This window comes from Xylona heveae (assembly GCF_001619985.1).
Source record: "Xylona heveae TC161 unplaced genomic scaffold L228scaffold_3, whole genome shotgun sequence".
In the NCBI taxonomy this organism is placed as follows: domain Eukaryota; kingdom Fungi; phylum Ascomycota; class Xylonomycetes; order Xylonales; family Xylonaceae; genus Xylona; species Xylona heveae.
In genome coordinates this window covers 2,428,112-2,452,474 of record NW_017264195.1, presented here as the reverse complement: position 1 = coordinate 2,452,474, position 24,363 = coordinate 2,428,112, and the positions used below count along the sequence as shown (strand labels likewise).

The following is a 24,363-nucleotide window of genomic DNA, read 5'->3' as shown; positions in this document are numbered from 1 at the left end:
CCTTTTATAGACCTCAATGACGACGATATAACAAAACAAAACTCTGCACACAAAGGTTTGGATTGTGCCCCCCAATCGCCAAACCGGGTACCCAATATTCAAGTCTGGTTCGGCTTCTTTTTGCCCTGCTATTTCGAAGATCAGCTACGAGTCTCACAAAGAAACGTGACCAGCAACCTGGTCCCAGAGATGATATTTGAGAGAGAAAAGGAAATTTACCGGCAAGCCAACCAAGGCGAAAAAGAGACAGCCGCAAGCAAGCAGAAAAAGGTCTGAGATATGATTCTTATGTGTCGCAAAGGCCACGCAAATTGCAATCAATATACCACCTATAGCAAAGACAATTCGCAAAATTTGTGTATCTGCTACTTTTGTCAGTTCTTTTCCATCTAAAATTTCCTCCTGCGATTTTTTTTTCTTTTTCTTCCCTTTTTGCCCATGGATTCATATGATCCATAACATCCCATGTCAACAAAACAAGCGGTAGCCCTGTAGCTACAAAACAAGCAAAAAAACAAAAAACAGTAGAAAAGAAAGTAGAATGAGAAAATACCATTTCGCCGCTGCGTAAATTTAGCTTCAGACTCAGACTCAGACTCCAACTCCGACTCGGAATCCATTCGGTCACTCTTCTCAGTCGTCTGCCGTTTCAGTATCGTTCCGACCTCTGCACCAAAAATGGCACGATACGTCGCATAGCTGAACTCGCGCATTTCCTGGCCACGCCCGTGCTGCCATTTATTCGCAACTTCTTGAGCTCGAGGCTCTGGAACCTCGTATTTGCGCTGGAGTATGCTGACAAAATAGGCGCGCACGTCAGAAGCTGCTTGGTCGCGGCGAGGAGGGAGGATTGCTGTGTTTGCGCTTGTCATTTTGGAGCCTTATTTTGTTTTATTTTTTCTGTATGGTTGGCTGCTTTTTATTTTTGATGTCGATCTTCTGTGGTTTTCGTGTCTGGAGTGTCATGGGAAAGTGTTATATATTATTGTACGGATAGTGGTCAGTTTATTTCGTGAGATGGTAAATAGAATAAAGTACACGGGGGTGAGTGTGGCTGAGTCTTTGGGGGGGAGGATCTAGTGGACCCACGTGCGTTCAGGGGTTGAAGAAGTGGTTGTGTTATGGGAAGAGTGTAGGTAAAGACTCCACTGGACTTAACTGGCGCACGACCTGAGGTCCGGCGGATTAATCTGTCGTAGAGCTAGTAATGGGGAAGGCTTAGCGGCGACAGGGCGGGGATCAGACTGGTATAGCTAGCCTTAGTTAACCGTAATCGGGTCAGGCGAGGACCCTGGGACGCTGACAGTAGTGGGAATTTTAGTTAAGAGATCGAGGGACCGTCAGGACGTAACTTGCGTAGAAGAGAGTCGCGCCTAGTCTCGTCAATTTATCGTAACTATCTGTCGTATAGATTCGACAGTGATTCAACGTTGAAACCAACAACATCAATAGATCATGACGCCAATGCTACCTGAGCAAGAAAGACCAGAATATGACACGCTCCGCGAATGTCTATCGACTGCATTGATTCAGCAATCTACGGCAACGTCATCTACACCATCAACAACGACTACATCGACAAAAGTCTCATCGGTGTCGTCATCAGGTGACAAGAATGCTGTTGGCAGTAACGCTGCGTCCTCCAGACGTCGACCGGGTCGCAAGACGGCAGCGACTGAACAAAGAGCCCGGGTAGAGCAGAAAAACGAAGAAAAAGAGCAGCAGAGCAGACCGGAAAATGCAAAGCACAGCGAAGATGATGATGCGTCTGCGGAAGAATTAGCTGATTTTATCGACGTAAGTTTAATATTAATGTTATTTACTATTCTTTTTTTGCTTTTTTATTTCAGCTCAATGCAGAGAGTTTCTTCTGTCTTTTCATCTTTCTTCCCAATCTGATTCATGGTCTGGTTCTGCATATCTTTCTGTTTTCATTATCGGAAAGGAGTATCGAGGATCTACATCGAAACATAACCTCCTTTTGCCCTCTATTGATCGACTTGAAGTATATTACTTTACTTTCTCATTTTCGAAGCCGATACTGTATCATCTCTGTTATTTGGAAATATGCCCAGTCTCTACCTGTCCATTTGAATATGCATGAATATCCAAATTCGTCTCTGACTGTTGCCCACTTTGCCTCTAATCGAATATCATGTTTATCCATACTATCACATCCCATGTCCATTAATCCCACATATTCATACATCTATATGCAAACGATATACTAAAGATATAAATAAACCAGTACATTGCCACAGAGATATTCTCCTCCTTACCTCTTTCTCTCCAAACCCTATCCTCTTCCTCCCCATCCTCTCTTCGTCCAACGTCCCTCTCTTCCACCAACTACGACATTTCCGACTCCCTAACCCACGACGACGAAAACATCAGTAACGAGGACCTCGACAGCGACAACGATGCCAAAGCAGACGCCCTCATCGGCGCCATTCCGGGGCTACTATCCACTTTACCTCCCTCGATCAGCGAATCCCTCACCGCATACGGATACACCACCTCCTCTTCGTCCCTTTACACACCTCCATCGAAACGAAAATCTCGCCCATCTAAGTCTTCATCACCACCGTCTTCATTGTCGTTATCGTCGGCGTCGCCACACATACCCCTCCCAACAGCAACAGCGTTTCTTACGGCTTTATATACAGACTACATCCGGGCTTTACTTCCCTCTCCTTCCCCTCCTCCCACTTTATCCAAACGGTATCGTAAAGCAGGTGGCGGCGGTGGCGGAGAGGATGAAGATGGCTATGCGGCGTTGCAGCAAAAACGGCAAAAACCGACGCACTGCGAGTTATGCGATAGAGATTGGGTCCCGCTGACAGAACACCATCTTGTGCCGCGCTCCGTGCAGCAGAAGGCGCTCAAGCGCGGATGGCATGCTGCGGTTGTTACTGGTTCAACGCCAAACAGGAGAGGAGAGGATGGAGGGAGTGAGTCTCGGTATTGGACTCAGAATGGGAAAGGCCTAGGAGGAGACGGCAGTAGCCAGTCTCGGAATTGGACTCGGAATGAAAAAGACGATGAGGATGAAGACGAGGACGAAGAGGACGAGGAGTACTACAACATGACGGAAGCCGAAAGGGTCCATTCGACGTGCTATATCTGTCGCGCGTGCCATAGTTTTGTGCACAAGGTGGCGACAAACGAGGAGCTGGGAAAGTCGTGGTATACGGTGCGGTTACTTCTCGACAGGGAAGATGTGCAGCGCTGGGTGGGCTGGGTTGGGCGCGTGCGGTGGAAGAAGACGTGAGCTGATGAGAATTACTTTTTCGTCATCATCATCATTTTTTCAGTGTATACTTATGCCAAGTACGTAGAATATCGGGGCAGGATAGATGGATGGAGGGATTGTTCAAAGTGAAGTCAAAAATGGAATGCACTTGACAGTGAAAGTGATGACGAGATGTTCAAATCTTGGACTTGGAAAATGGATAGAAAATGATCGTAAAATAGAATGATCAGAGGAAAATTTCTAGCGGCGGTTCATGACAGATTTAAAAAAAAAATATCAAGGTAATAGACAATGTCTGCAGAGCGGATGCAACATCGTTGTCGTAAAAGCAAATACTGATAAGTTGGTAACAAACGCCAATATGTCATTCAAGTCGTGATTCATGCCGTATAGCTCCGTAATACCTAGTTCCGTATTCCTGGGAATTATCCTGTCCCTCCAAGGTCCCTATACGCCACGACCCGTGATGAGAACTGTCTGAGTTCAAATTAGAAAGACGCGTTTTCGCCAGAATAAGAGTAAGAGAAAGAGAAAGAGAAAGAAAAAAAAGGAAACAACATAGACAAAGCAAAGCATTGATGAATAAAAATAAACGTCAAGATCCTACGCGACACCAGCGGCTACGACAAACACCCCCGCATACGCCGCGACATAGACGCCCCAATTCCACCCTCTACCTGCCGGCAGAAAACTGCCTACTCGTCCAGGTGTGATAATGGCAATTACCGCTCCGCCGATACTTGCTGCAACGACTAATCGTCCGAGAAATTCTGAAACGAGATTGAATACAAACAGTGGCAGGAGTAAGGCTGATAGAAGCGTGATCATTGTTCGCTGGAAGGGCGTGAGAGTGTCTACCGCGTCTGCTGCGCTGTCTGATTCTGTCTCCGGCTTTTTGTAAACATTGCCCTCCATCCCCTTTCTTTGATCAATGGATGTTGTAGTATGAGTCGGCAGGTTGTCGCCTCGAGGTTGTTGCCCTTCGATGTTGAGCTCCGCCTCGGACTGATAGGCAGCTTTTCTACAGGTACCACTGATATCACACTGGTCAACATTGTGACGGTGATGGTGATGGTGATGATGACGATGGGAAAATGATGGAATGGAAAGCAAGTCAACTTCATGGAGAAGAAATCTGGCTTCACGAGGAACTATTGGATTGTGTTCGGCCATCCAGGCCTGATAGGTCTGGATTTCTTCAGACTTTGCCGGTTCAAGGTTTTTGAGGAGTTGTGTGTATGACGCAAGCGCTGAGTCTAATATCAAGATTGTCAGTGGAAATTCAATGTGTCAGACTGAGAGAAATGAATTATAGCAAGGGAAAAAGGGGGATCAGACGGTTAGATTGCGCACTATATAAACAAGGGAACGCCGAGAAACACGAAGATGCCTTTCGTGGAGAAGAGGCTTGAGCATGCAAAAGCATAACATGAGAACTGATATGACAGCATTTGAGGATATGACATGACATTAAGATGAAAATGAGATAAAAATCTCCTTGAGAAAGACATGATACTTTGACATCTTTCGAGAGGTGGAGCACGAATGCATAATATATGTAAAAGATTTTCCTGTACTTACTGTATTGTCCAATCTTGACGAATGCCCGTCCCAGCACATCTATCCGACTCATCTGCAGTTCTCCCAAGAGCTGTGCATCCGCACGACGAGATGACGGAATCGGTTCGGACGTATCATATCCAGCAGCGAATTTGCGCGCCTGGGCATCAGCATCGTCAATCCGGCGCAGGTCTTCCTCGAGCTCTGCAATTTCATCCTGCAGATGCAAGAAAATGCGATGATTGAGAGTTTCAAATTTGCGGTACAAAGGGGGTAACGCTGGCGAGTAATGTTCTTCCTTGTCACTTGAAGTGGATCCTTTTTCGCAACGAGAAGACATAGATCCTGACGAAGGCCTTCGCTCGTTCAAAGTGTCGTCAATCTGAAGGCTGGTCGTTCCATTTCCATCATGTGAGAGTTTCGATGCAAGTAACTCGTATCCAGAAATGTCGTCTTTTGCTTCCTTGGAGGTTTCTGGGCTTAAAGAGCGAGTGGGAGATGGAGGTCGTGCGACAAATGGAGGAAGGGGAATACCCATGCCTGAGACAAAGTTCGGCGATTGAGGTTGGGGCGTTGAGGTTGCAATTGCGTGGCTAGAGAATTTGTGCGGTTCGATATTCGTCGGGAAAGGATTAGGGATCGGAGATAGGTCAAACGAAGGTTCAGATGGACCATATGGGGTATGGATGTATGAGCCGGGAATAGGTCTGAAATGAAAGCCAGTGTTTGATGAAGCCGGAACGGACTCGTGATGACGATGTTCATGATAGTCATGATAAGGCATTTGTTCTTGCGTATGCTCAGAGCCCGTAAGGTTTTCGCTTTGAACAGTAGCCTCAGCGTAAGAATCGGGCCGGGAGCGGGGAACAGACGGGCCATGGCTTTGAGCGTCCTTGGAGTAGCCATGCTGTAATCCGTCCGCCTCGACGAGGCGGCGTACAGCGCGAGGCTCGTTCATGGGCAGAAAGTCAGGATTATCGTTCAATGATGCCTGGGTTTTTGGATAATTTTCTTCACCCTCTTCCAAATAGCTAAACACGCTTGGTTTGTCGGCCATTTGCTTTTGGGCGGCAGCGTTCTGCTCTGATGGTTTTGGTATTGTTGGAGGCAGCTCAGTAGCATGAGCTCGCCCAGCGTTGCGGTTTTGCGAGAGTAAATACTTCTTCTGTGTAATTGTCGAGTCACTTCCGCTTGATGAATTTGATACTCCAGTCACCCCTGAAACCAAGGACAAAACTGATGGAGGCCCCTTGTCAAGAGAAATGGCTCGATTGCCGTTGGTTCCTTGCTTGGAATGACTCCCTCCCTGTCCTATTGAGTCCCGTCTACGCACAGATGATGAATTCACGTTGTGAGGAGTGTCAGACAAAACAGCTGCCAGGGACGCCGATCTACGCCGACGTGATGGCGGCTCCCGAGGACCAAATCCTGGAAACAGCGGGATACTGGCTTTTACAACGTGACCATCAAGTTCATGTGGAATTTCCTTCCGCTTGACTGTCGATGTTGGTTTAGCTCTTGCATGTGGAGCTTGTTCTGTGATAGGGCTGCTGGTGCTTGTTCCAACTGATGGCCCTTTGGTTATCGTTCGACCCCAGTGGACTTTGTATAGCTTTTCTTTTGATGCTTGTTGGACCGGAGATGGAACAGATTGCCGTTTGGCTTCTCGATGCTCTCGTCTAGGCCGAGACGTATTTGAGTCAGATGGGTCTCGCGGCGGAGTCGAGTTCAATTCTCTGGTGATAGGCCGCGGCTCTCGATCCCTTGTCAATTCTGCTGAAGACAGGCCACTAGTGGGACACCATGCAGAATACTTGGGTTCGTCCTGATGGTCCGGACAAAACGCACCAAGTCAGAAAAATTTGTAAAAGGCGTCGAAATGAAGCTCCAAACACGACCCCGCAACACTCTTTCCCTCGGCGGAAAGCAATTGCATCGAGCAAGTATTTTACGACAGAAACATTGATGACAATACTGAAAGACATGCACAAAAAAAGAAAATGTCGCACTGCACACACCATGCTCAATTTTCCTCGAATAATTGCTTCTGCTCATGCCACGACGTACGAACAAATCAACAATCAGCAAGGCTTCTGCCCCCCTTCAGACACGTATCCCGTTAACTCTTGGTGCGAGAACCCGGCTGAAAACCGTTCATTGATGAAAACCAACGGTAATGGCGGACAAGATTTCCACTATTGATGCCGCCGTCCTAGAAGCGGCCTCAACCTCTCCATGCCGCTGCTGCAGCGACCAGGAATGCGGTTGTGGGAGTCATCCCAATTGGGCGCTGATGAAAGGGGAGGTGGAGGGTGGTGATATGGTCAATAATGTCACGGCCCATTGCTTTGCGGTTGACCACCCTACTGCATCAGAAGCTAGGGGGGGCATGTGAGCACATGGCGAACGTCAGTTTGGAATGTTGTGTACTCCGTACAAAGGTGAGAAATAGGCGGGCTGCGGAACAAAGAGACTTGGAATCAGGGTTGGGTGAGTGTGCAGTGACCGTATGAAAAGTAAGGTAGATTATAGTCCTCGGGAGGCGAGCAGGCTTGCGAACGAAACAAGGGCCAAAACAACACCAGAAAGGCAAAAGAGGGATATATCAAACACACGATAATTTAGCTGCTCACTTACGTAGCAGGAGACGATTCGCTGATCCGGCATGACCTATATAGTCCGGGATCCCGAGCTGCATGTCATGCCCTAATCCGCCCGTCGTATCGCATTATCATTGTCCCAAGGGTCCTTTCTTGCAAGGGTAGACGTCGCACGGACGCTATCCCTCCCCGGCTTGAGCCTATTATATTATCAGCCGTGGACACAGGAGGCTACCATTTTGCTCGAATCTCCAAACTTTCTCATCGCACAGTCATCAGTATCATGCTTCAAAACATAGCAAGCTGATATTATCTCCCAATCAGCAGCGTCCCCAAGGTGTCTATGAGCCTTCAGCTCTGTAAAGACGGGTTGCATGGTCAGATGTCCTTATCTGACAACAGTATATTTCGTATTCTTTATATTCGAGATATTCATGGAATTTCCCAGCCCTCAAAAGTTTTCCTCGGCGATCCTGTCGCACCCTGGTATTACGAGCTCTGGTGGCGCCGCCTAGATGATGCTCCACGACCGATAAAGCCCTGCTTGTCTTGCCCTCCAAACCACTATCCTCGCAGTATCGATCGATCGGACAATGGTCGGCTCATAAATATTTTTTTCATTTAAGCTTTGAGCACAGACAGCATGAATGTCTTTTCTGAGGATCTCATCCTCGTCCCCTCGGCTTTTGTGGCCTTGTTGTTTCTCGGTACCTTAGACAAGTATCGTCATTTTTAGAAATCTCGGACTCAGTAATCGAGAGTATCCATGTTAAATTTGACAAGGTCTCAGAAGTTTGAAATCGTATGAAAATAGCATTGTATGATGCTGTGGCACTCTTTCGTTGTTGAATGGCTTGTTTGAAGCTGGCTTTTGTCAGTGACCCATTCCAAGACGAAAGTTACCCCACGAAACTGGGTATTGATTAGAGCCGATCTTCGCCGTAAGCCCCAACTAAACCTCATTAAGCAACAGCTAAAAAGAAACCCCTCTATAATACTTGCAGTAGAGGGCCAAGGTGAGCCTTTTTAAACAACAGAATTTAAACGGAACGATAGCAATATTTGCGACCTGTAAACTCATACGCAAAACATGCAAGGTGTCACTTCGTCCAGGTGGAAAAAGAGGAGAGCAGAAGCAGATGGAAAAAATGCATTGAACCACACTATATATGACTATTCGGTATACGACAGAGTGTAAAGCTTCACGTATCTCTCTCTAATTTCTGTGGTTCGCAAGTTAGACCCAGATCATATACAATAAGCAACTGAAAGCACGCACAGTATGAAGGGGTGACAATGGAGTTTAACGTAGTAAAACCTTCTATCAGCGTGCCACTCAATCGCACTTCACCAAAACGATGTCAAAGATGAAATATGTGTCACGTAGATGAATAAGGTATCAAATTACTATCAGCATCTTTGAATTTTCCTGTTCTTAGCGCTGCACGGGAAAGATATCATCATTGAAGCTACTCCAACCACAGGAGAAGTCAGTCGGGCGATATCGGAAGATTGTGGGCGATCAAAGTGTTAGTCATCTCTCTTATCGCTCCGATAGTTTACAGGGTGCAACCAAACTCACCGTGGGGAATTAACAGAAGAGTCACACGTGCATATTTAATTTTTTTTTTAATCTTTTTGAAGTAAACAAAATCCCTACGTAGCCTCAAAACGCATTGATCCAATTGATTGCACGTTTGAGCTTTCAAAATGAGCGGAACCAAGGCTGTCGCAGAGAATATGTTATGGGGAGGCCGTTTCACTCGTACGTTTGGCAGCACTGAGCTTCCAAGAGACAAAAGCTAATAGACACATTTCGCAGAGGGTCTCGACCCATTGATGGTCAAGTACAATGAATCTCTCCCCTACGACCGCATCTTCTGGAAGCAAGACATCTCCGGTTCAATTGCCTTTGCGCGAGCCAACCTCAAGGGCGGAATCCTCTCCGAGCACGAGTTTGCCGAAATCCAGCGCGGCTTCAAGGAGATTGCAGAGGAATGGGAGAGCAACTCTTTTGTTGTCAAGGCCAACGACGAGGACATTCACACTGCCAACGAGCGCCGTCTTGGTGAGATCATTGGCAAGGACATTGGAGGAAAGCTACACACGGGCCGCTCTCGCAATGAGCAAGTCTCCACCGATATGCGATTATGGCTGCGCGAAGAGCTGCGCAAGCTGGAGTCCTATCTCTGCGACCTGATCAAGGTCACCATTGCCCGCGCCGAGAACGAGATTGACTACATTGTGAGTATACCTGGGCTGTTTTAATTTATAAAAAACGAAAGAGAAGTGGATCCAGGTCGAAGAGCGCCGGCGCTGACGAACGGTAACTAGATGCCCGGTTACACACATCTGCAAAAGGCTCAGCCCGTCCGATGGAGCCATTGGCTCCTTTCGCACGCTGCATCATTTGCTTCTGAACTTGAGCGTCTCCGATTCGTGATCAAGCGTGTCAACCGGAGCCCTCTGGGATGTGGTGCTCTCGCGGGCAACCCGTTCAAGATTGATCGTGTTGGCATGGCCAAGGAGCTGGGCTTTGAGGGTCTATTGTACAACTCGATGAACGCTGTTGCCGATCGCGACTTTGTCTTGGAGACAATGCAGTGGGGCAGCTCTTTGATGGTGAAGATTTCTCGCTGGGCCGAGGACCTCATCATCTACAGCAGTTTGGAATTCTCCTTTGTCAGACTGGCAGATGCTTATTCGACTGGTTCTTCATTAATGCCCCAGAAGAAGAATGCCGGTCAGTATTTTTACCTTTTCTCTACTTCCCCCCGCCTTTCCCAGTATGAATCAATTTGATCTAACACACCACATCAGACAGTCTCGAGCTTCTCCGAGGCAAGTCCGGCCGCGCGTTCGGACAGATGGCCGGTCTCCTCTGCACCATCAAGGGTCTTCCCACCACCTACAACAAGGATCTGCAAGAAAGTGTTGAGCCGATGCTCGACCATATCAAGACCGTCGGCGACAGCATCCAGATTGCCACCGGTGTTCTGTCCACCATGACTGTCAATGCGGACAAGATGTATGCCGCATTGGCTCCTGAGATGCTAGCCACTGAGTTTGCCGACTACCTAGTACGCAAGGGCGTGCCGTTCCGCGAGGGCCACCACGTGTCTGGCCGTGTCGTAGCGTTGGCCGAGGAGAAGGGTGTGCCCATGGACAAATTGACCTTTGAGCAACTCAAGGGTATTGATGCGCGGTTTGACGAGGACGTGCAGAGCTGTCTTGACTACCATCGTGCAGTCGAGCTCAAGGACGCCACTGGCGGTACGAGTAAGGCTGCTGTTCTCGAACAGGTTGGCGTTCTCAAAGAATTGTTGGGACAGGCGTAAATTCCATTTTCTGGGGAGGGGGAAAAATTCATGGTATAGAAGGCATTTTTAAAAAGCAGTACCCATAAACGGTCATAATTTCGGCGACCTAATAAAAAAGTGTTGCAATCTTTCATTACATCTTCCCCCTGTGTCACATTTTGAATTCACGGGATAAAATCCTGCTCCACAAAGGCATATAAACAGATACAGTTTCATTCTAGGTATTTTACATCCTCACGGCTGCTATAAACTGCATCTTTCAAATCACTCGATCCAACACGGACGCATCAACACCTCCAGCCGTTCGACAAATCTTTGGTTCGATTATATGGATGATGTTGCGAACCAACCTATATTCAACAAATTATGAAAAAGAAAAGCTGGGAAATTTAAATAAAAGAAGAGTATAAAATAAAATGGCACAAAGAAGGGCATTTTGTTTTTACATCAGATTTGGCGCGAATTAATGTCGCGTCAAAAGGGAGAAAACGGATGTATCGTACATGTTTCGTACGCGCGATTCGCTTAGAAACGCGAAATGTCACGACCAAAGGCCCAGTTGATCATCCTAGAATAAAATCAATCAGCGACTGTATCATGAAAAGATCCAAACAAATGGACAGAAATTTGAGGATATTCACCAGTAAATGGGGATCAAAATACGGTTACGCCAGCTGACACTCTTGGTCAGGTAGGCGCCACGCCAGACAAACCAGGCGGCACGGCCAGAAATGTTACCACCACTGCCGGCCTGCATGATAGCGCGCCAGTTACCCAGGTAGGCCATGATACCACGGTTCTTGAAGGCGAAGGTCTCCTCAGCGGTATCATCCTTGTTAAGACGCTTGGCGAGCCAACCAGCCTTCTGGTTGGCAACTTGAGCTGTAGCGGGGTACATAGTACCTTCCATAACTGCACAGTCACCAATAGCGTAGACGTCCTTCATGACGGTCTCAACAGGTTCGCTGCCATTGGGCTTGGAGACGAGCTTGACGCGGAGCTTGTCATCGGTGAAGACACCCTTGGTACGGCCATCTTGCTTCATGTACCATTCGTCGCGCTCCCAGTAGCGGCCCTCGATACGGGCAGTGGGGGACGGGAAGCGGCGGACCTTGCTCATGGTCTTCTGAATGAAAGGGTTGGGCATCAGACCAGTGGACCAAACGCACATGCCGACACCGACCTCGCCTTCCTCTGTAGTGCGGAGAGTGTAGACTCCTTCCTTATCGCGAATGGACGGGTCATCCTGATCCGCCTGAGGCACACCAAGGCGAAGCTCTTCGGGGTGATGGGAAGTCCGGATGTTGATACCCTCACGGTGGAAGTGGTTCATGGCGTACTTGCCGAGGTTCTCGTCAAACATGGACAAAACCTTAGGGGCGACATCATAGACGGTGATTCTGAATTCGTCGATAAGGGTGGGGTACAGCTTGGCCAAGTCCTCCTTGATCAGATCGTGCAGCTCAGCAGAGAACTCAATACCAGTCGCTGAATATTCGATTAGTGGAAATCATGGATGGGAACGGGGTCCAAGTAACTCACGTCCTCCACCAACAACAGCGAAGTTCAGAAGTTGACGGCGCATCTTGTCAGAGGTAGTCGGGAGAGAAGCAGTCTCGAAACCTGTTTTTTCTTTCGTCAATCTTGTCATGTGGAATTGAGGTGCATCTTTGTATGCACTTGGTGAGGTGCTACTGACATTCCAAAATCCGTCTGCGGATCCGGCGAGCGTCACCGACATCCTTGAGGAAGAAAGCATTTTCCTTGACACCCTTTATACCAAACGTCTGACTGTAGCAGCCCACAGCGATAATCAACTTGTCGTAGTGGAGATCAAAAAGACCTCCCTTAGAGGCCTTAATTGCCTTCACCTTCTCGGGATCCTCATGCACTTTTTGACGGTCTCCCGTCAGAGCAAGACCCTGGGATTGGTCCGCAACACTTTCCTCAACAACGATACTCTTCTTGTCAAGGCAAATGTCGTCGGCCCATCCTTGGAGGAATTCGACGTTGGTTTGCTGACTTCGGACGGATTCGAGCGCAGTACGGAACTCGAGAGTACCGACAGAAGTGGAAGCCAACAGAGGAGTGAAAACGAAGTAGGATCGAGGGGAAACGACGACAGGTTGATACTTCTTAGGGTCAAGTTCACGAGACAACGTGTATCCGGCCCATCCTGGATAAAACGAAAGCGCAATGGGTCAGCATGACTTGTTATTCTCCATTTTCTTCCGAGATTCTGATGGCTCCTTCTTCTCTTTTTGAATCTCTTCAGACCCCATGGGGTCGGCATCAAAAATAACCAATTGAAACACCAATTGGAACGAAAGGAATGAGGATTGGTGCTTACCTGAACCGAGAATCACAACTCGCTCACGGTCTGATGTGAAGAGTTCAAGTCAACATACGATTCTCACATCATCTGATCATGACGGTGCTAATCACCCACCTCCCTTCCGCCTATCCAGGTCGCGTGTAGTGACGCCCCTGCGCTGGTTGTAACCGACAATGGGCGCGCACGAAGTTCGGGCCTGGCCGACTCTTTCGAGCCAGGCGCTGGGAATGTTGACCAGCTGTCTTCGCTGCAAGACGGTCGCCATGGCTCGTCGAGAGATGAAGAAGACCCAATTGCTTCACTCACACTCGTTTCCTCTTCTCTTGCTCTCTCTCCTGTCGGAACTAGCGAGAGGGGAGCGAGATCAAGCAGGACAGAAAGGAAATATGGAGCCCCGGGCCCTACTTTTCTTCGCTCTGTTGTCGCTCGCGCTTCTCAACGAACAGGAAAAGCGTGTGTGGAAGGAGAGGAAAGGAACTGGTGCTTAAACCCTTTTTAGTGAAGGGAGCTCCACATGGGAAGATGGCGATTAGCCATTTAAAATTATGAAAATTGTTTTCACACACTGAACTAGTCAAATCCCGATTGGTGATCTCATTTGATTCCTATTTGGGGTCCATCTTATCTTCGGCTGATCTCGGCTCCTGTGAATTCTGCAGCAACGGACAATTAACTTCCTCGTGATTGGCCATACCTCCGTTAGCCGCACCCGCCATAATTGTTCGGCGTTCGGGGAAACAAGAATAGGCGACGACACTGCCAGAGTTGGTAATGCCACACATCGTTACCTCCATTTCCTATTCGATTTGTTTTGCCGCTAGGCATTTTCTCTCTCGAGCGCACTTCTCATTAATTATTGATTTTCTCAATTGCATTCTTCCAAAAAAGGAGGACCTTTATATGGAAACACTTTGGTCTATAAACAGCTCAAACAAAGGGCCGAAAAATGGGAGAGTCTCTATCTACTCGCATGCATCTGCAACGCCATAAAACGCCGATTCAAATCCGAATCTCTGCTGACTAAGAATATGCTGCCGCGGATCATTTCCAGGGGCTCAGAGTAAACTGTACAACCAGTCTGTAGAGCGACAGCGGTACGAGTACTATGCAGGTCTTCGCTACCGACCTTTCCCCTGTATAACTCGCACGGGCTTCTTCTTACGGCCTCCGAGGGATGAGGTATGCAACTTCACACATGATAGCAAAGTGCGATCATGAGGCCCATTTTGCGCGCGATCAACAGCTTGGAAATGGGAGTGGCCTTCCGAAGAACTGCCGCATCCGAGGGTACGAATAATCTGCTCTCTCGGAGATCCTCTGAGGGGAGAGCGCTCTCTATGTCACTGCCCTCCAAGACATTCCGCTCGTCCCGAGACCCAAACAAATCCTGGCAACACATGCCTTGCGCGTGGCTGCTTATGTAGCTGCGCTGACTACTGCCAGCGCATTTTCCCGCTCACGTTCCAGTCTCTCCAACCTTTCCTTGTAAAGCCGCAAGATCTCAAAACCTACCTCCACAGTGATCAAAATAATGATCATCCACTCGAGCACTAGCCCGTGCCGTTCGCTCAGCCGTTCGCGCAATACCGAGGCAATCTCCTGCGCATAATCCATCTTTTCATTGAGCAACTTGATGCGTACACCGACATCCAGCGCTCGTCCAACCTGATCGTAGTATCCCTCGAGCCCAAGTTCGTGCCGACTGTCCCAAAAGAGATCCGGCAGAGAGTCTGTCAGCTCCGAATAGAGGTTCAGCTGTGCCCGCACGTTGAGTAGCTGGCCAGTCTTGCGCAGGATGAACGACCGTGTGAAGGGCAAGCGTGATCCCCGAGAGAGCATCGTCGGGATCAGCCGGGTTGAATCGAAGTAATTGCTGAGTGACGTCTCCAGTACGGCCAGCTTGGTTGACCGAGCCAATCCCGAGGAAAATGCGATCTTTGCAAGGGTCGTGTCCACCCGCTGCCGCTGCTGCAGGACTTCCTCCTGTTCAGCTAGGGCAGTTTCTAAACTTGCTGCAGCCTTTTGTTCCATATCATCAGCATCGTAGAGTATCTCGTCTGGGGCCGGTAAGCTATGTGGTTTGGTCCCCAGAAAGATTGTGTCGCCTTTGATATTGCTGTTAACTCTTGTGTGATCTTCAATGTACTCAAGATCTTCAGTTTCCATTTCATCCATATGAGGATTTTCCGCCGCAGGGAGGAGAGTCTTTGTCAGGAGAAAAGACACGACAGCTTCCGGAACTGCCCAGGCCACCACTGTACCCGATGGGAAGACGAATACATCGCCTGGATCACCTTCTTGCTCTGATACTGCAATATTGTCATTCAGTGGTGAGCTTATCGACGAATCAACGGGAATCTGTATATGCGCAACTTGTGGATAGAGCCGGGTGCCACAGGGATCGCATTCGTAGCCTTCTGCTTTGAGGATTCGCACCACTGTAGGCAAATGGAATTGTTCAGCAGCACAGTATGCCGTGACCCTCTTGAGAAAGCGCAATTAGTTACATAAAATGAAGCAAAAATTGCCAGTAGGGGCCGAACCTTTTTCCGGGAATATTGCTCGACTCCGGGAGCACCCCTTGCTAAGACACCCTCTCGTGACCTTTGTGCTTCTACTGCGACTCTGCGAAGGGAAGAGAGTTTCCCACCAGGGATTCGAGCCGTCTTTCGACGTTGAGCCGTGGTGCTATCCAACGAGTCAACCTTTTGAACTGGCTGCGCGGAAGATCGCTCTGGTTGCGCCAGCAATGCATTCGAGGAGAAGAAGCCTCTTCTACGCGGTAGACAAAGCTGACTTGAGGCGTGTAAACATCGTGGACGCAACAGGCTCGACTGGAGCACAGCGTTGGGTAAGCTTGTCTGAGAGGCCGAACTGAAGCATCGTCGCGGCAGGATTGCGCCTGGTCTTGGGATGATTTCGCCCAAAGCTCTATGGAGCAATGTCATCGCCGCATAATACTTCTCGCGTTATAATGGTAAACTCAATTGAAAGCTGTCAGCTCAACTAAGAGTTTGACATCTGATTCATAGCATGCTGTGAAAACTTTTGTGAATAAATCACCACTGGCTATTCCACCACGTCATATCGGGATAAGTAGAGGGTTCAGGAACCGAAGGCGAAGAAGCATCATCGTTTGTCGCTTAGACTCGCCTTGGCCCGTCGCGAAGTGACAGGGTTTCTGTATCCCCAGAGCTTCATCCAAACTGCTTGCACGCATGCCCCCATCGCCCAAGCTCTGCTCCTTATGGGAATGGCGCCCGAACCCAGTGACCGGGTGGTGGGCAATGGTTCAGAGCTTGAGGAGTCTGTTACCGACGAGAATGATACCAAAACCGACGATGGAACAGCTACTAACAGCGACGAGGAAGAAGAGGATGATGACGAACCGGTGCTCAAGTACGCACGAGTAACGGGTCATTTGGCGTCTATTTATCGAAATGGCGATGCGACAAGCACTTTCTTGGTGGCGGGGGATAAGATGGTATGCGCACAGCTAAAATGCTTTGTATTCCGGGGATGGACAGCTCCTTTCCCCCGTATTTGGTCGCGCAGGAGACTAACGAGACATAACACCAAAAGATCATTGGCACCCATAATGGCAATGTTGTAAGTTGGTCAAGATTCCTATATACCGAGAGGCACAGCTTCTGACAGTCCCAAGCATGTGCTAGGTCTTCCTTCATTTCAGCCGTTACGAGTGTACAAGGCACACTCTGCTTCCGTGACCTCCATATCCATATCTCCTTTCCCTCCTCCACCAAGCACGAAACCAGATGCTGTCAGTAGGCTTGCTGCTGCGTATGCGCCTACTAGACCGACTTCTTCCGGTTCATCCTCAGCGACAGCCGCCAGAGCGCCAAGACAACCCTCCGTTCCAAATACGCCATCCAATTCGATCCACATAGCTACTTCTTCAATCGACGGCAATGTTTGCGTGACAAATCTCATTGATCCGAAGGATGTTATGGTTCGTAACTTTTCTCGCCCTGTCCAGGCTGTCGCTTTGTCGCCGAATTTCAAGAGTGATCGCTCCTATTTGTCTGGCGGTTTAGCAGGCAACCTTATATTGACAACCGGTGGTCGACCCGGGACTTCTACCTCCAATACCGTTGGGAGCTCAACGATAGCCGCATCCGGATGGCTTGGTTCTTTGGGGCTGGGGCCAAACAATGGAAAGGATACAGTACTGCACGCCGGTGAAGGTCCGATTAGCACAATCAAATGGTCCTTATCAGGCAAGTTTGTTGTTTGGATGAATGAACATGGGGTCAAAATAATGAGGTCAAATCTGTACCTGGAAAACATTGACCAGGAATACGCATGGAAACGTATTGGTCACATTGATCGTCCCAGACACACCGGTTGGGACGATATGGCTGGTGTCTGGAAGGGCCGTGTCGAATGGGTTGACGAAGATGCCCTCGAGAATGACGAAGCAGCGCCGGACACGCCTCGCGCTTCACAATCAAGTAATGGGACCGGCACTAGGGTCAAACAGTCACTCGGCAGTCTCAAGGCGAATAAGCCGGAGAAGCTATTAGTCGGCTGGGGAGATACCATTTGGGTCGTCAATGTATATCCCGGTGGTGCTGGAACTGGACGAGACGTTGGCGAAAGATTAGTTGGTCGTGCCGACATTGTAACAAAGTGATTGACGTGACTTCCCCATATATGTCAAACCTGCTAATTTGTATTCCCCAGGTTACGAACTGATTGTATCATATCTGGCTTATCGCTTTATACCCCATCTTTGCTTCTCGTACTTGCATATATCACTCCCGATGATGAAGATGATGCTTCGTCGAGTGCAGCTGGCGAAACCCCCAGGCGAGGAATTCATCACCGACAGCGAGCGCTTCAGCCCGAATTGAGGCTCATAAACATTGCCAGCCCGGAGAAGGAGGAAGTGAGTGTTGACACACTCTCAGTTAGTCGGTATGGCGGATTATCTGCTGTCGACTACCACCTTGGCGTACTTCCAAGTCGTCAAGTATCTGAAACGCTACAAACCCAACGTCGTGTGCTGGAGGCCATCGGAAGTGGTCTCTGGGACGCCGGTCTAAATGCTACCAAGATCTTCGGCTCCAACGTCAGCGTCCGAAGCCTGGGTCTCCAAAGTGACAAGGCCACAGAAAGTAGAGACCCAAGCAACTCAAGTGCGAGCAAGTCGCTGCCAGGCAAGCGTTATGAGCCACCAGCCGCAGCAGCAACCCCTGGCTTGAAGATCTACATCCACAGCCCCTATGACTGCGTGTTAGCCGTGAAACGTGATCTGTCTGATCATCTCGCCTGGCTTGAGGATCGTGAGAAGTTTGGAGAGGCTTGGGAACTCATTGATCAGCATCCCGAAGTAGTCAGCGTTTCACCTGAGAAAGCCTCGGATTCCACTCCCAGCACCCCCACAGTCCAACAAGGTAGTCTTGCCGACTTTTTCGCTGATGATGCGTCACAAACTACCTTATCTGCAAACAGACCTTTCAACTCTGCCGTCGAAAAGGAAAAGAGACGTATCGGTGAAATGTGGATTGAACAGCTCATTGACTCGGGCGAATGGGCAACTGCGGGCATTATCTGTGGCAAAGTTCTCGGCACGTCCTCTAGATGGGAGCACTGGGTTTGGACGTTTGCGCAAGCCAACAAATTTGACGAGATCACCCCATATATACCGACTACACAGCTCCAACCAGCACTTCCTTCCTTAGTTTATGAGGTCGTACTAGGCCATTACATTGCTCATGACAGACAAAGATTAAAGGAACTTTTGGATCAATGGCCGCCGGACCTCTTCGATATTTCTAGCGTCACAGCGGCGATATCGGGAAAACTACGAGCTGGTGACGTACGGGAGAGCGATATTCGGGATGGAGAACGTGGGCGTGATTGGCGGATATTAATGGAGAGTTTGGCAAAGCTCTACCTCGCCGACAGTCGCCTTCGCGAAGCACTCCAATGCTACATTCGCCTGCAAGATGCTGATGCGGCTATGAGCCTTATCAAGGAATACCGTTTGCTCGATGCAGTCTCCGCTGACATCCCAGGGATAATTCTCCTCCGCGTCTCTAAAGATCAGCTCGACAAAGCGCCCATGAGTGAGCTTGAATCAGCAACTGCAGAGCCCATTGCGCTGCTAGTGGATGAAGCTCATCAGGGAGTTGTCCGACCCGAGACCGTGGTCAAGCAGCTTCAGGAATCAGATCATCTACTGTTTCTATTTTTTTATCTTCGCGCTTTGTGGAAGTCAGACACAGTCTCTACTGACTCGCATGCCCACCAAACTTCCGATCGCATCGCTGATGAGGGCAAGGTTCTTGTTGACGAATTTGCTGATCTCGCCATTGATCTCTTTGCCATTTATGACCGTGAGCTTCTCATGCAATTTCTCAAAACGTCACAGTCATACAACTTTCCCAAGGCATGCGCAATCTGCGAAAAACGAGATTATGTTCCTGAGCTAGTTTATCTTCTCTCCAAGACCGGAGAAATGAAACGGGCACTATTCCTTATCATCGACAAACTCCGCGATGTCTCCCAAGCCATTTCATTCGCTAAGGCTCAAGATGATCCAGATCTTTGGGACGACTTACTCAACTATTCAATGGATAAGTCCCGATTTATTCGCGGCTTGCTCGAGGAGGTGGGCACCGCTATAGACCCGGTTACTCTGGTTCGTCGAATTCCAGAGGGTTTGGAGATTGAGGGGCTTCGGGATGGCCTCAGTCGAATGATACGAGACTATGAGATCCAACACAGCATCAGTGAGGGAGTTGCCAGAGTCCTGCGAAGCGAGGTGGCAACGGGCATGGATACGCTTCGGAGTGGTCAGAAAAGGGGGATTGCATTTGATATTGTTCACGAGGACGCCGCGACCGAAACCAGCGAGGCAATAAATGGATCCAACACCGTGAATGAGAAAGGAATTGCTCTCCGTGAGCCTGGTCCTGGCCATTGCGTTGGTTGCCAGAAAGCCTTTTCTATAAATGGTAAGAGTCACTCTTTTTCTCCTACCTGTCTTCCTTTCTTGATCGATTCAAGAGAAATTGAAACGCTAATTTATCTCATAGAGAAGGAGACGCTGATTGGATTTGCTTGCGGTCACGTCTTTCATCTTTCTTGCCTAATTTCTCATGGTGAAGAAGAGGAAGAGCCAGCTCTGGGAGAGACAAGTGGGTCGCCTGAAGCTGATTCGGGTTACTGGTCACGCAGCGTGGGTGCCAAAGTGACGCACGCACGTATTATTCGCGAGAAAATTCCCGATGGATGCCCTTTGTGTGTTCATAAAGAAGAGGAAGATATGTAATACCTCGGCCCCCTTACACGGCTGTATATTATTGTTTATTGGGCATGATTTTACGCATTATACCTCCTCCATCTTTATCTTTAGCATTGCATGTACATATCTAGCACTCCGTTGAAGCATCGTACCTTTTTCCTCTTCTTTGGGTTCGTTAATTCTTCCCTGTTTGTCGTCGGCTGCACATCTCACATTGGAGCGCAATTTCCATTGCCAGGTTTTTGCATTATCTTGTATTCCTTCCGATTCCCCTTAAAACTCAATTCAGAGGCCGATTGCGGCAGTGTTAGGTGCTCTGCACAATATTCAGCCCCACGGCCGATCTTGCTGAGCGGATGTCTGATCATATTCCCCTCCCAATCTGGTCGACAGGAAGTCGCAATGACCGCAACAAGAGAATGACATTGAGATAGTTTCTGCCTTATAGAGTAACGAAATTCTTCTTCGTCTCGGTTCCTGCTCAGGTCCTTCTCTAGGAAACCCGCTTTTTCCGGTCTCTCTTCCACGCCGAGCAATGCACTTGCTGAATGCGTTCGTCCACTTGCCATATAACACCACCGCCTGCTCTTTCCTCCTTCCTGATACTGCCTCCCTCGTCGGTTTCTACCTCCTTCCCACGGCATTTCCCTCCGCTTAGGAGCCGATGACGTGACCATTCGAAGCATTATATAAAGGCCCTCATTGCCCTTCGTGCTCCTGATTCTCTTCTCCTCCTCACATCCCTCTTCTTCTGTCTAATTCCTGGCTCACCGTTACTTTCTTCTAACTTCATCGCTGTTTGGGCTTATTGCTCTGCTGCTTTCTCTTGGAGCAGGAAAAGTCTTTGTCTCCATCATGCGTCTCATGAGGCTTGCCTCTCTGTTGGCCGTCGGCTTACCTTTGTGTTTGGGCTCGAGGGTCCCTCGTGGTGAGTATATCCGAAGACTTTTATTCAGATTGTCAGATTTTCAAGGAGAAAATGGCTGAGAAGGCCAATTCTTTTTTACTGACTTTTTCACTCTGAAGCCGGCAAGGTTTACTATCGTCAACTTGGTAAGATCACTGGCCTTCGAGCGTTGCACTACTCTCCGATATTCTGGAGCTTGCTAACAGATAGTTACTAGATGGATATGGCAAGCCAATCGATGTCGTCCCTATCAACAACAGTTCGACATATACTTTCTCCTCTCCAGTGACCGCAGTTTCGAGCTCTACTGTCTCCAATGCCGTCGTTACTCCACCACCTACTATAGTTACCACCTCCTCTTCCACTTTGGTTGTGGTTTATAACTATACCGTTTATCCCACGGACCAGGTATGATAACTCTCTTTGTACCCTAATACTATTTAAAAACTGACAGGAAACAGACTCAGAGCGTTATTTTGTCCACATCAACCGTATATTCGACCCAGACCTACACAGTCACTAGTTGCTCATCCTCTGTAACTGACTGCCCGGCTCACTCTACTGTGTTGGTCACGGCTATTGTTCCAGTCTCTACCACACTCTGCCCTGTGACGGTCTCTCCTACGCCGGTGGTGCAACAGACTAGTTCCACTCTGGTTATTGTGCAGACTACGACAACATCTCCTGCGCTGTCTCTTTCGGTGCAAACGACTCAGACTGTTGCAACTTCGAGTGTTGCAGGACTGCCTCCGTCTTTCACTACGACGGTTTCGACTGCGACTAGTTCCATTTCGACTCTGACCTCGTCAACCATGGCTCCGATTTCCTCAAGCACTTTCTCGCACAGTGAGTCTACTGTCTTTCTGACGACAGTGGGTCAGTCTAGCGTGAGCATTGGGCCGAGCTCTTTGTCCAATATCACCATTGTCAGAACTATTCCGTTGGTCACCCCGGTGGGATCAGCTTCTGCCTCCCCTGTGCTTTCATCGTCTTTGTCATCTGGATCTCTGGTCAGTTCAACTTTTCCGAGCAGTTCATCTGCCGGGATTGGAAAGGAATCTACGTACCCTGGTCTGAGCTCGACAGTTTCATCGGTCAGTTCAGTTTCTTCTGTATCATCGTTTTCCTCTGGGGGCTCATCTGTCAACTCTGTACCTCACTCTGGAATCCCTGCATCGACGGTCTCGGTGTTCACCTCCCTTGTGACGGTGCACTCCACTCTCAAGAGTTCATTGTCCACCTTGACATCTGGAACTGAGTCCTCTCAGTCATCCACTTCCCGCACCACCTCGGGTGGATCTCAAGTGTTATCGGGCAGCTCGCAGGTTTCCGCTGCGAATACTGCTACTGGCTCCCCGTCTCCACAAGGAGGAAGTAGTGCTTCCAGTTCGATTCTGTCCTCCGGAAGCTCCTCGTTGTCTGGGAGCATTACCGTTTCTGCTTCATCTTTGTCTAGTGCGACTAAGCAAACAACTCGCACTGGTGCTGGAGTTACTATTTCTGGTTCTAGCAGCCCTCTGAGCTCTGCTGCTGTTGGCACTGCTCAATCTCAGCAGAGCTCTTCAATCACATCTTCTGGGACCAGTTCTGGGTCATCCCTGTCCGGATCTTATTCTGGCTCAAGCTCTTCCTCGGTCGAGTCCTCTCATTCTGTCGTCACCATGCCTTCTGTGGTATCCTCCAGTATATCAACCACGGGACTGTCTTCTGGCCCAAGTAGTATTACTGCTGAGACTGGGTCTACTTCTACGTCGAGAGTCGTCTCTGTTTCGTCTTCCTCGACGACAAAGGTCTCTTCAGCATCAACCGGTAATTTCAAATCGAGTGCGAGTGGTTCTGTCTCTTCAACTGGGACTACTAGGCTCTCTGGCGCATCTTCAACACCTGCAGTCAGTGAGACAGTTCTTAGGTCAAGCGCAGTCTCCTCTCCAAACGGGTCGGTTGGCTCGTCTACGGCCTCTGCCTCGCACGTGGCTTTGTCGGGCTCTTCTACCACGCACACAGGTAGCAACGCCCCAATCGGAGCGTCTCAATCTGAGGGCTTGACCTCCGCATCTCACACTCTAATCGGATCTGTCTCTCAGCCGCAGGCATCTGCGAGTATTTCGGGTACGTCTAGTGCTTCCATGGAACTTTCTATCAGTATTGGAGTTTCTTCGACCAAGATTGTGACGACCAACTCCAATGGTGTTCCATCCACGACTGTCTCTGCGTTTGCAGTCACTACAACCGCGCTTGTGCCCATTGGTGCTTCGATTTCCTCGACAATGAATAGCCATGAGAACAGTGGCAGCGCATCAACTGGAGTCACCAGTATTACCACTTCGCTCCCAGGCGTCAGCACTCCTGTTATTGTCATCGTTCCAACTACTCAGCAAAGCTCTGGCACCTCGCTAGCTTCAACTTTACCTGGCGGTGTTGTTGGACAGTCCAGTGCGACCAGTGTAGTGGGTGAGACGACGTCGAACCAAAGATCAACGCAAACATCTAGCCCTGGCATCAGGCAGAGCTCGACTGTCTCTGCCAGCGGCGGATCTTCTGCTGGCAACGTCAGCATTCAGGCCACCCCTTCATCACCGCTGGCATTCACTGGGGCTGGCAGCCAAGTGGTTGTGAAGCCATTGATGGCCTTCCTTGCTCTTGGGCTGGCAAAGTTACTGGTACTTGTGATTTAGATAACGACGTGAGGTACAGTAAGTATATTTAATTCTAGCGGTGGGGCATAGTGATATATATGATAAATGGCATGGCGCTCAAGGCTAATAAAAAGATTGATGGTATTCGGGTGTTACGTGGAGGTCTATAACAATATTTACGTTCGTATTTTATTTCGACTGGCGCTGCATTTGCTCGATTAGCTAGAGAATATAGCAATTTACGCTCTATTTGCTTGACCTGGTTTAGGCTGTTGATTTGAATCGTAAGCCGCAGGAAACTGCCGCAATGGCTTGTGCCGCAATAATAACTATCTCTTGTAAACTCTTCGGCTACGGCACCGAATCCTTTTGATCAAGTCTATCAACCTACCGACAAAAGATAAGGTGTTGGCTGTCACTCAGCTTCCTGTTTTGTGCCGCCAGTCGTGCTTGTTGATGTTTCAATATGATCCTCACGT

General features: G+C 48.9%; 8 protein-coding genes across 8 annotated transcripts; 4 read left to right on the top strand and 4 right to left on the bottom strand.

Moving 5' to 3' along the window:
• Positions 1-8: 8 nt before the first annotated feature.
• L228DRAFT_245715 (hypothetical protein) lies at positions 9-1,016 on the bottom strand. Its single transcript, XM_018332234.1, has 3 exons — positions 554-1,016; positions 220-362; positions 9-128 (listed from the first exon to the last, which is right to left on the bottom strand). The coding sequence occupies exons 1-3, from the start codon at positions 870-872 to the stop codon at positions 99-101; spliced, it is 492 nt and encodes a 163-aa protein (XP_018190281.1). The 5' UTR covers positions 873-1,016; the 3' UTR covers positions 9-98.
• A 413-nt stretch (positions 1,017-1,429) lies between these two features.
• On the top strand, positions 1,430-3,558 carry L228DRAFT_245712 (hypothetical protein). The gene is made up of 2 exons (XM_018332233.1): positions 1,430-1,797; positions 2,249-3,558. Exons 1-2 carry the CDS (start codon positions 1,456-1,458, stop codon positions 3,269-3,271), a joined length of 1,365 nt encoding a protein of 454 aa, XP_018190280.1. The 5' UTR covers positions 1,430-1,455; the 3' UTR covers positions 3,272-3,558.
• Positions 3,559-4,469: 911 nt separating this feature from the next.
• Positions 4,470-6,243, bottom strand: L228DRAFT_103039 (hypothetical protein). Its single transcript, XM_018328872.1, has one exon. It carries the CDS (start codon positions 5,868-5,870, stop codon positions 4,563-4,565), a length of 1,308 nt encoding a protein of 435 aa, XP_018190279.1. The 5' UTR covers positions 5,871-6,243; the 3' UTR covers positions 4,470-4,562.
• A 2,776-nt stretch (positions 6,244-9,019) lies between these two features.
• L228DRAFT_245710 (argininosuccinate lyase) lies at positions 9,020-10,857 on the top strand. Its single transcript, XM_018332232.1, has 4 exons — positions 9,020-9,178; positions 9,236-9,657; positions 9,748-10,156; positions 10,234-10,857. Exons 1-4 carry the CDS (start codon positions 9,124-9,126, stop codon positions 10,749-10,751), a joined length of 1,404 nt encoding a protein of 467 aa, XP_018190278.1. The 5' UTR covers positions 9,020-9,123; the 3' UTR covers positions 10,752-10,857.
• Positions 10,858-11,370: 513 nt separating this feature from the next.
• On the bottom strand, positions 11,371-13,333 carry L228DRAFT_237622 (FAD/NAD(P)-binding domain-containing protein; the record flags this gene model as incomplete). Its single annotated transcript, XM_018330953.1, has 5 exons — positions 11,371-12,221; positions 12,276-12,356; positions 12,433-12,909; positions 13,084-13,113; positions 13,183-13,333. 5 exons carry the CDS (start codon positions 13,331-13,333, stop codon positions 11,371-11,373), a joined length of 1,590 nt encoding a protein of 529 aa, XP_018190277.1.
• Positions 13,334-14,484: 1,151 nt separating this feature from the next.
• L228DRAFT_237621 (hypothetical protein) lies at positions 14,485-16,016 on the bottom strand (the record flags this gene model as incomplete). The annotated part of the gene is made up of 2 exons (XM_018330952.1): positions 14,485-15,552; positions 15,612-16,016. 2 exons carry the CDS (start codon positions 16,014-16,016, stop codon positions 14,485-14,487), a joined length of 1,473 nt encoding a protein of 490 aa, XP_018190276.1.
• Positions 16,017-16,321: 305 nt separating this feature from the next.
• On the top strand, positions 16,322-20,368 carry L228DRAFT_209047 (WD domain-containing protein; the record flags this gene model as incomplete). Its single annotated transcript, XM_018329791.1, has 5 exons — positions 16,322-16,552; positions 16,651-16,677; positions 16,733-17,718; positions 17,773-20,051; positions 20,133-20,368. 5 exons carry the CDS (start codon positions 16,322-16,324, stop codon positions 20,366-20,368), a joined length of 3,759 nt encoding a protein of 1,252 aa, XP_018190275.1.
• Positions 20,369-21,196: 828 nt separating this feature from the next.
• On the top strand, positions 21,197-24,092 carry L228DRAFT_259896 (hypothetical protein; the record flags this gene model as incomplete). Its single annotated transcript, XM_018334210.1, has 3 exons — positions 21,197-21,269; positions 21,466-21,656; positions 21,710-24,092. The coding sequence occupies 3 exons, from the start codon at positions 21,197-21,199 to the stop codon at positions 23,921-23,923; spliced, it is 2,478 nt and encodes an 825-aa protein (XP_018190274.1). The 3' UTR covers positions 23,924-24,092.
• Between the last annotated feature and the right edge of the window lie 271 nt (positions 24,093-24,363).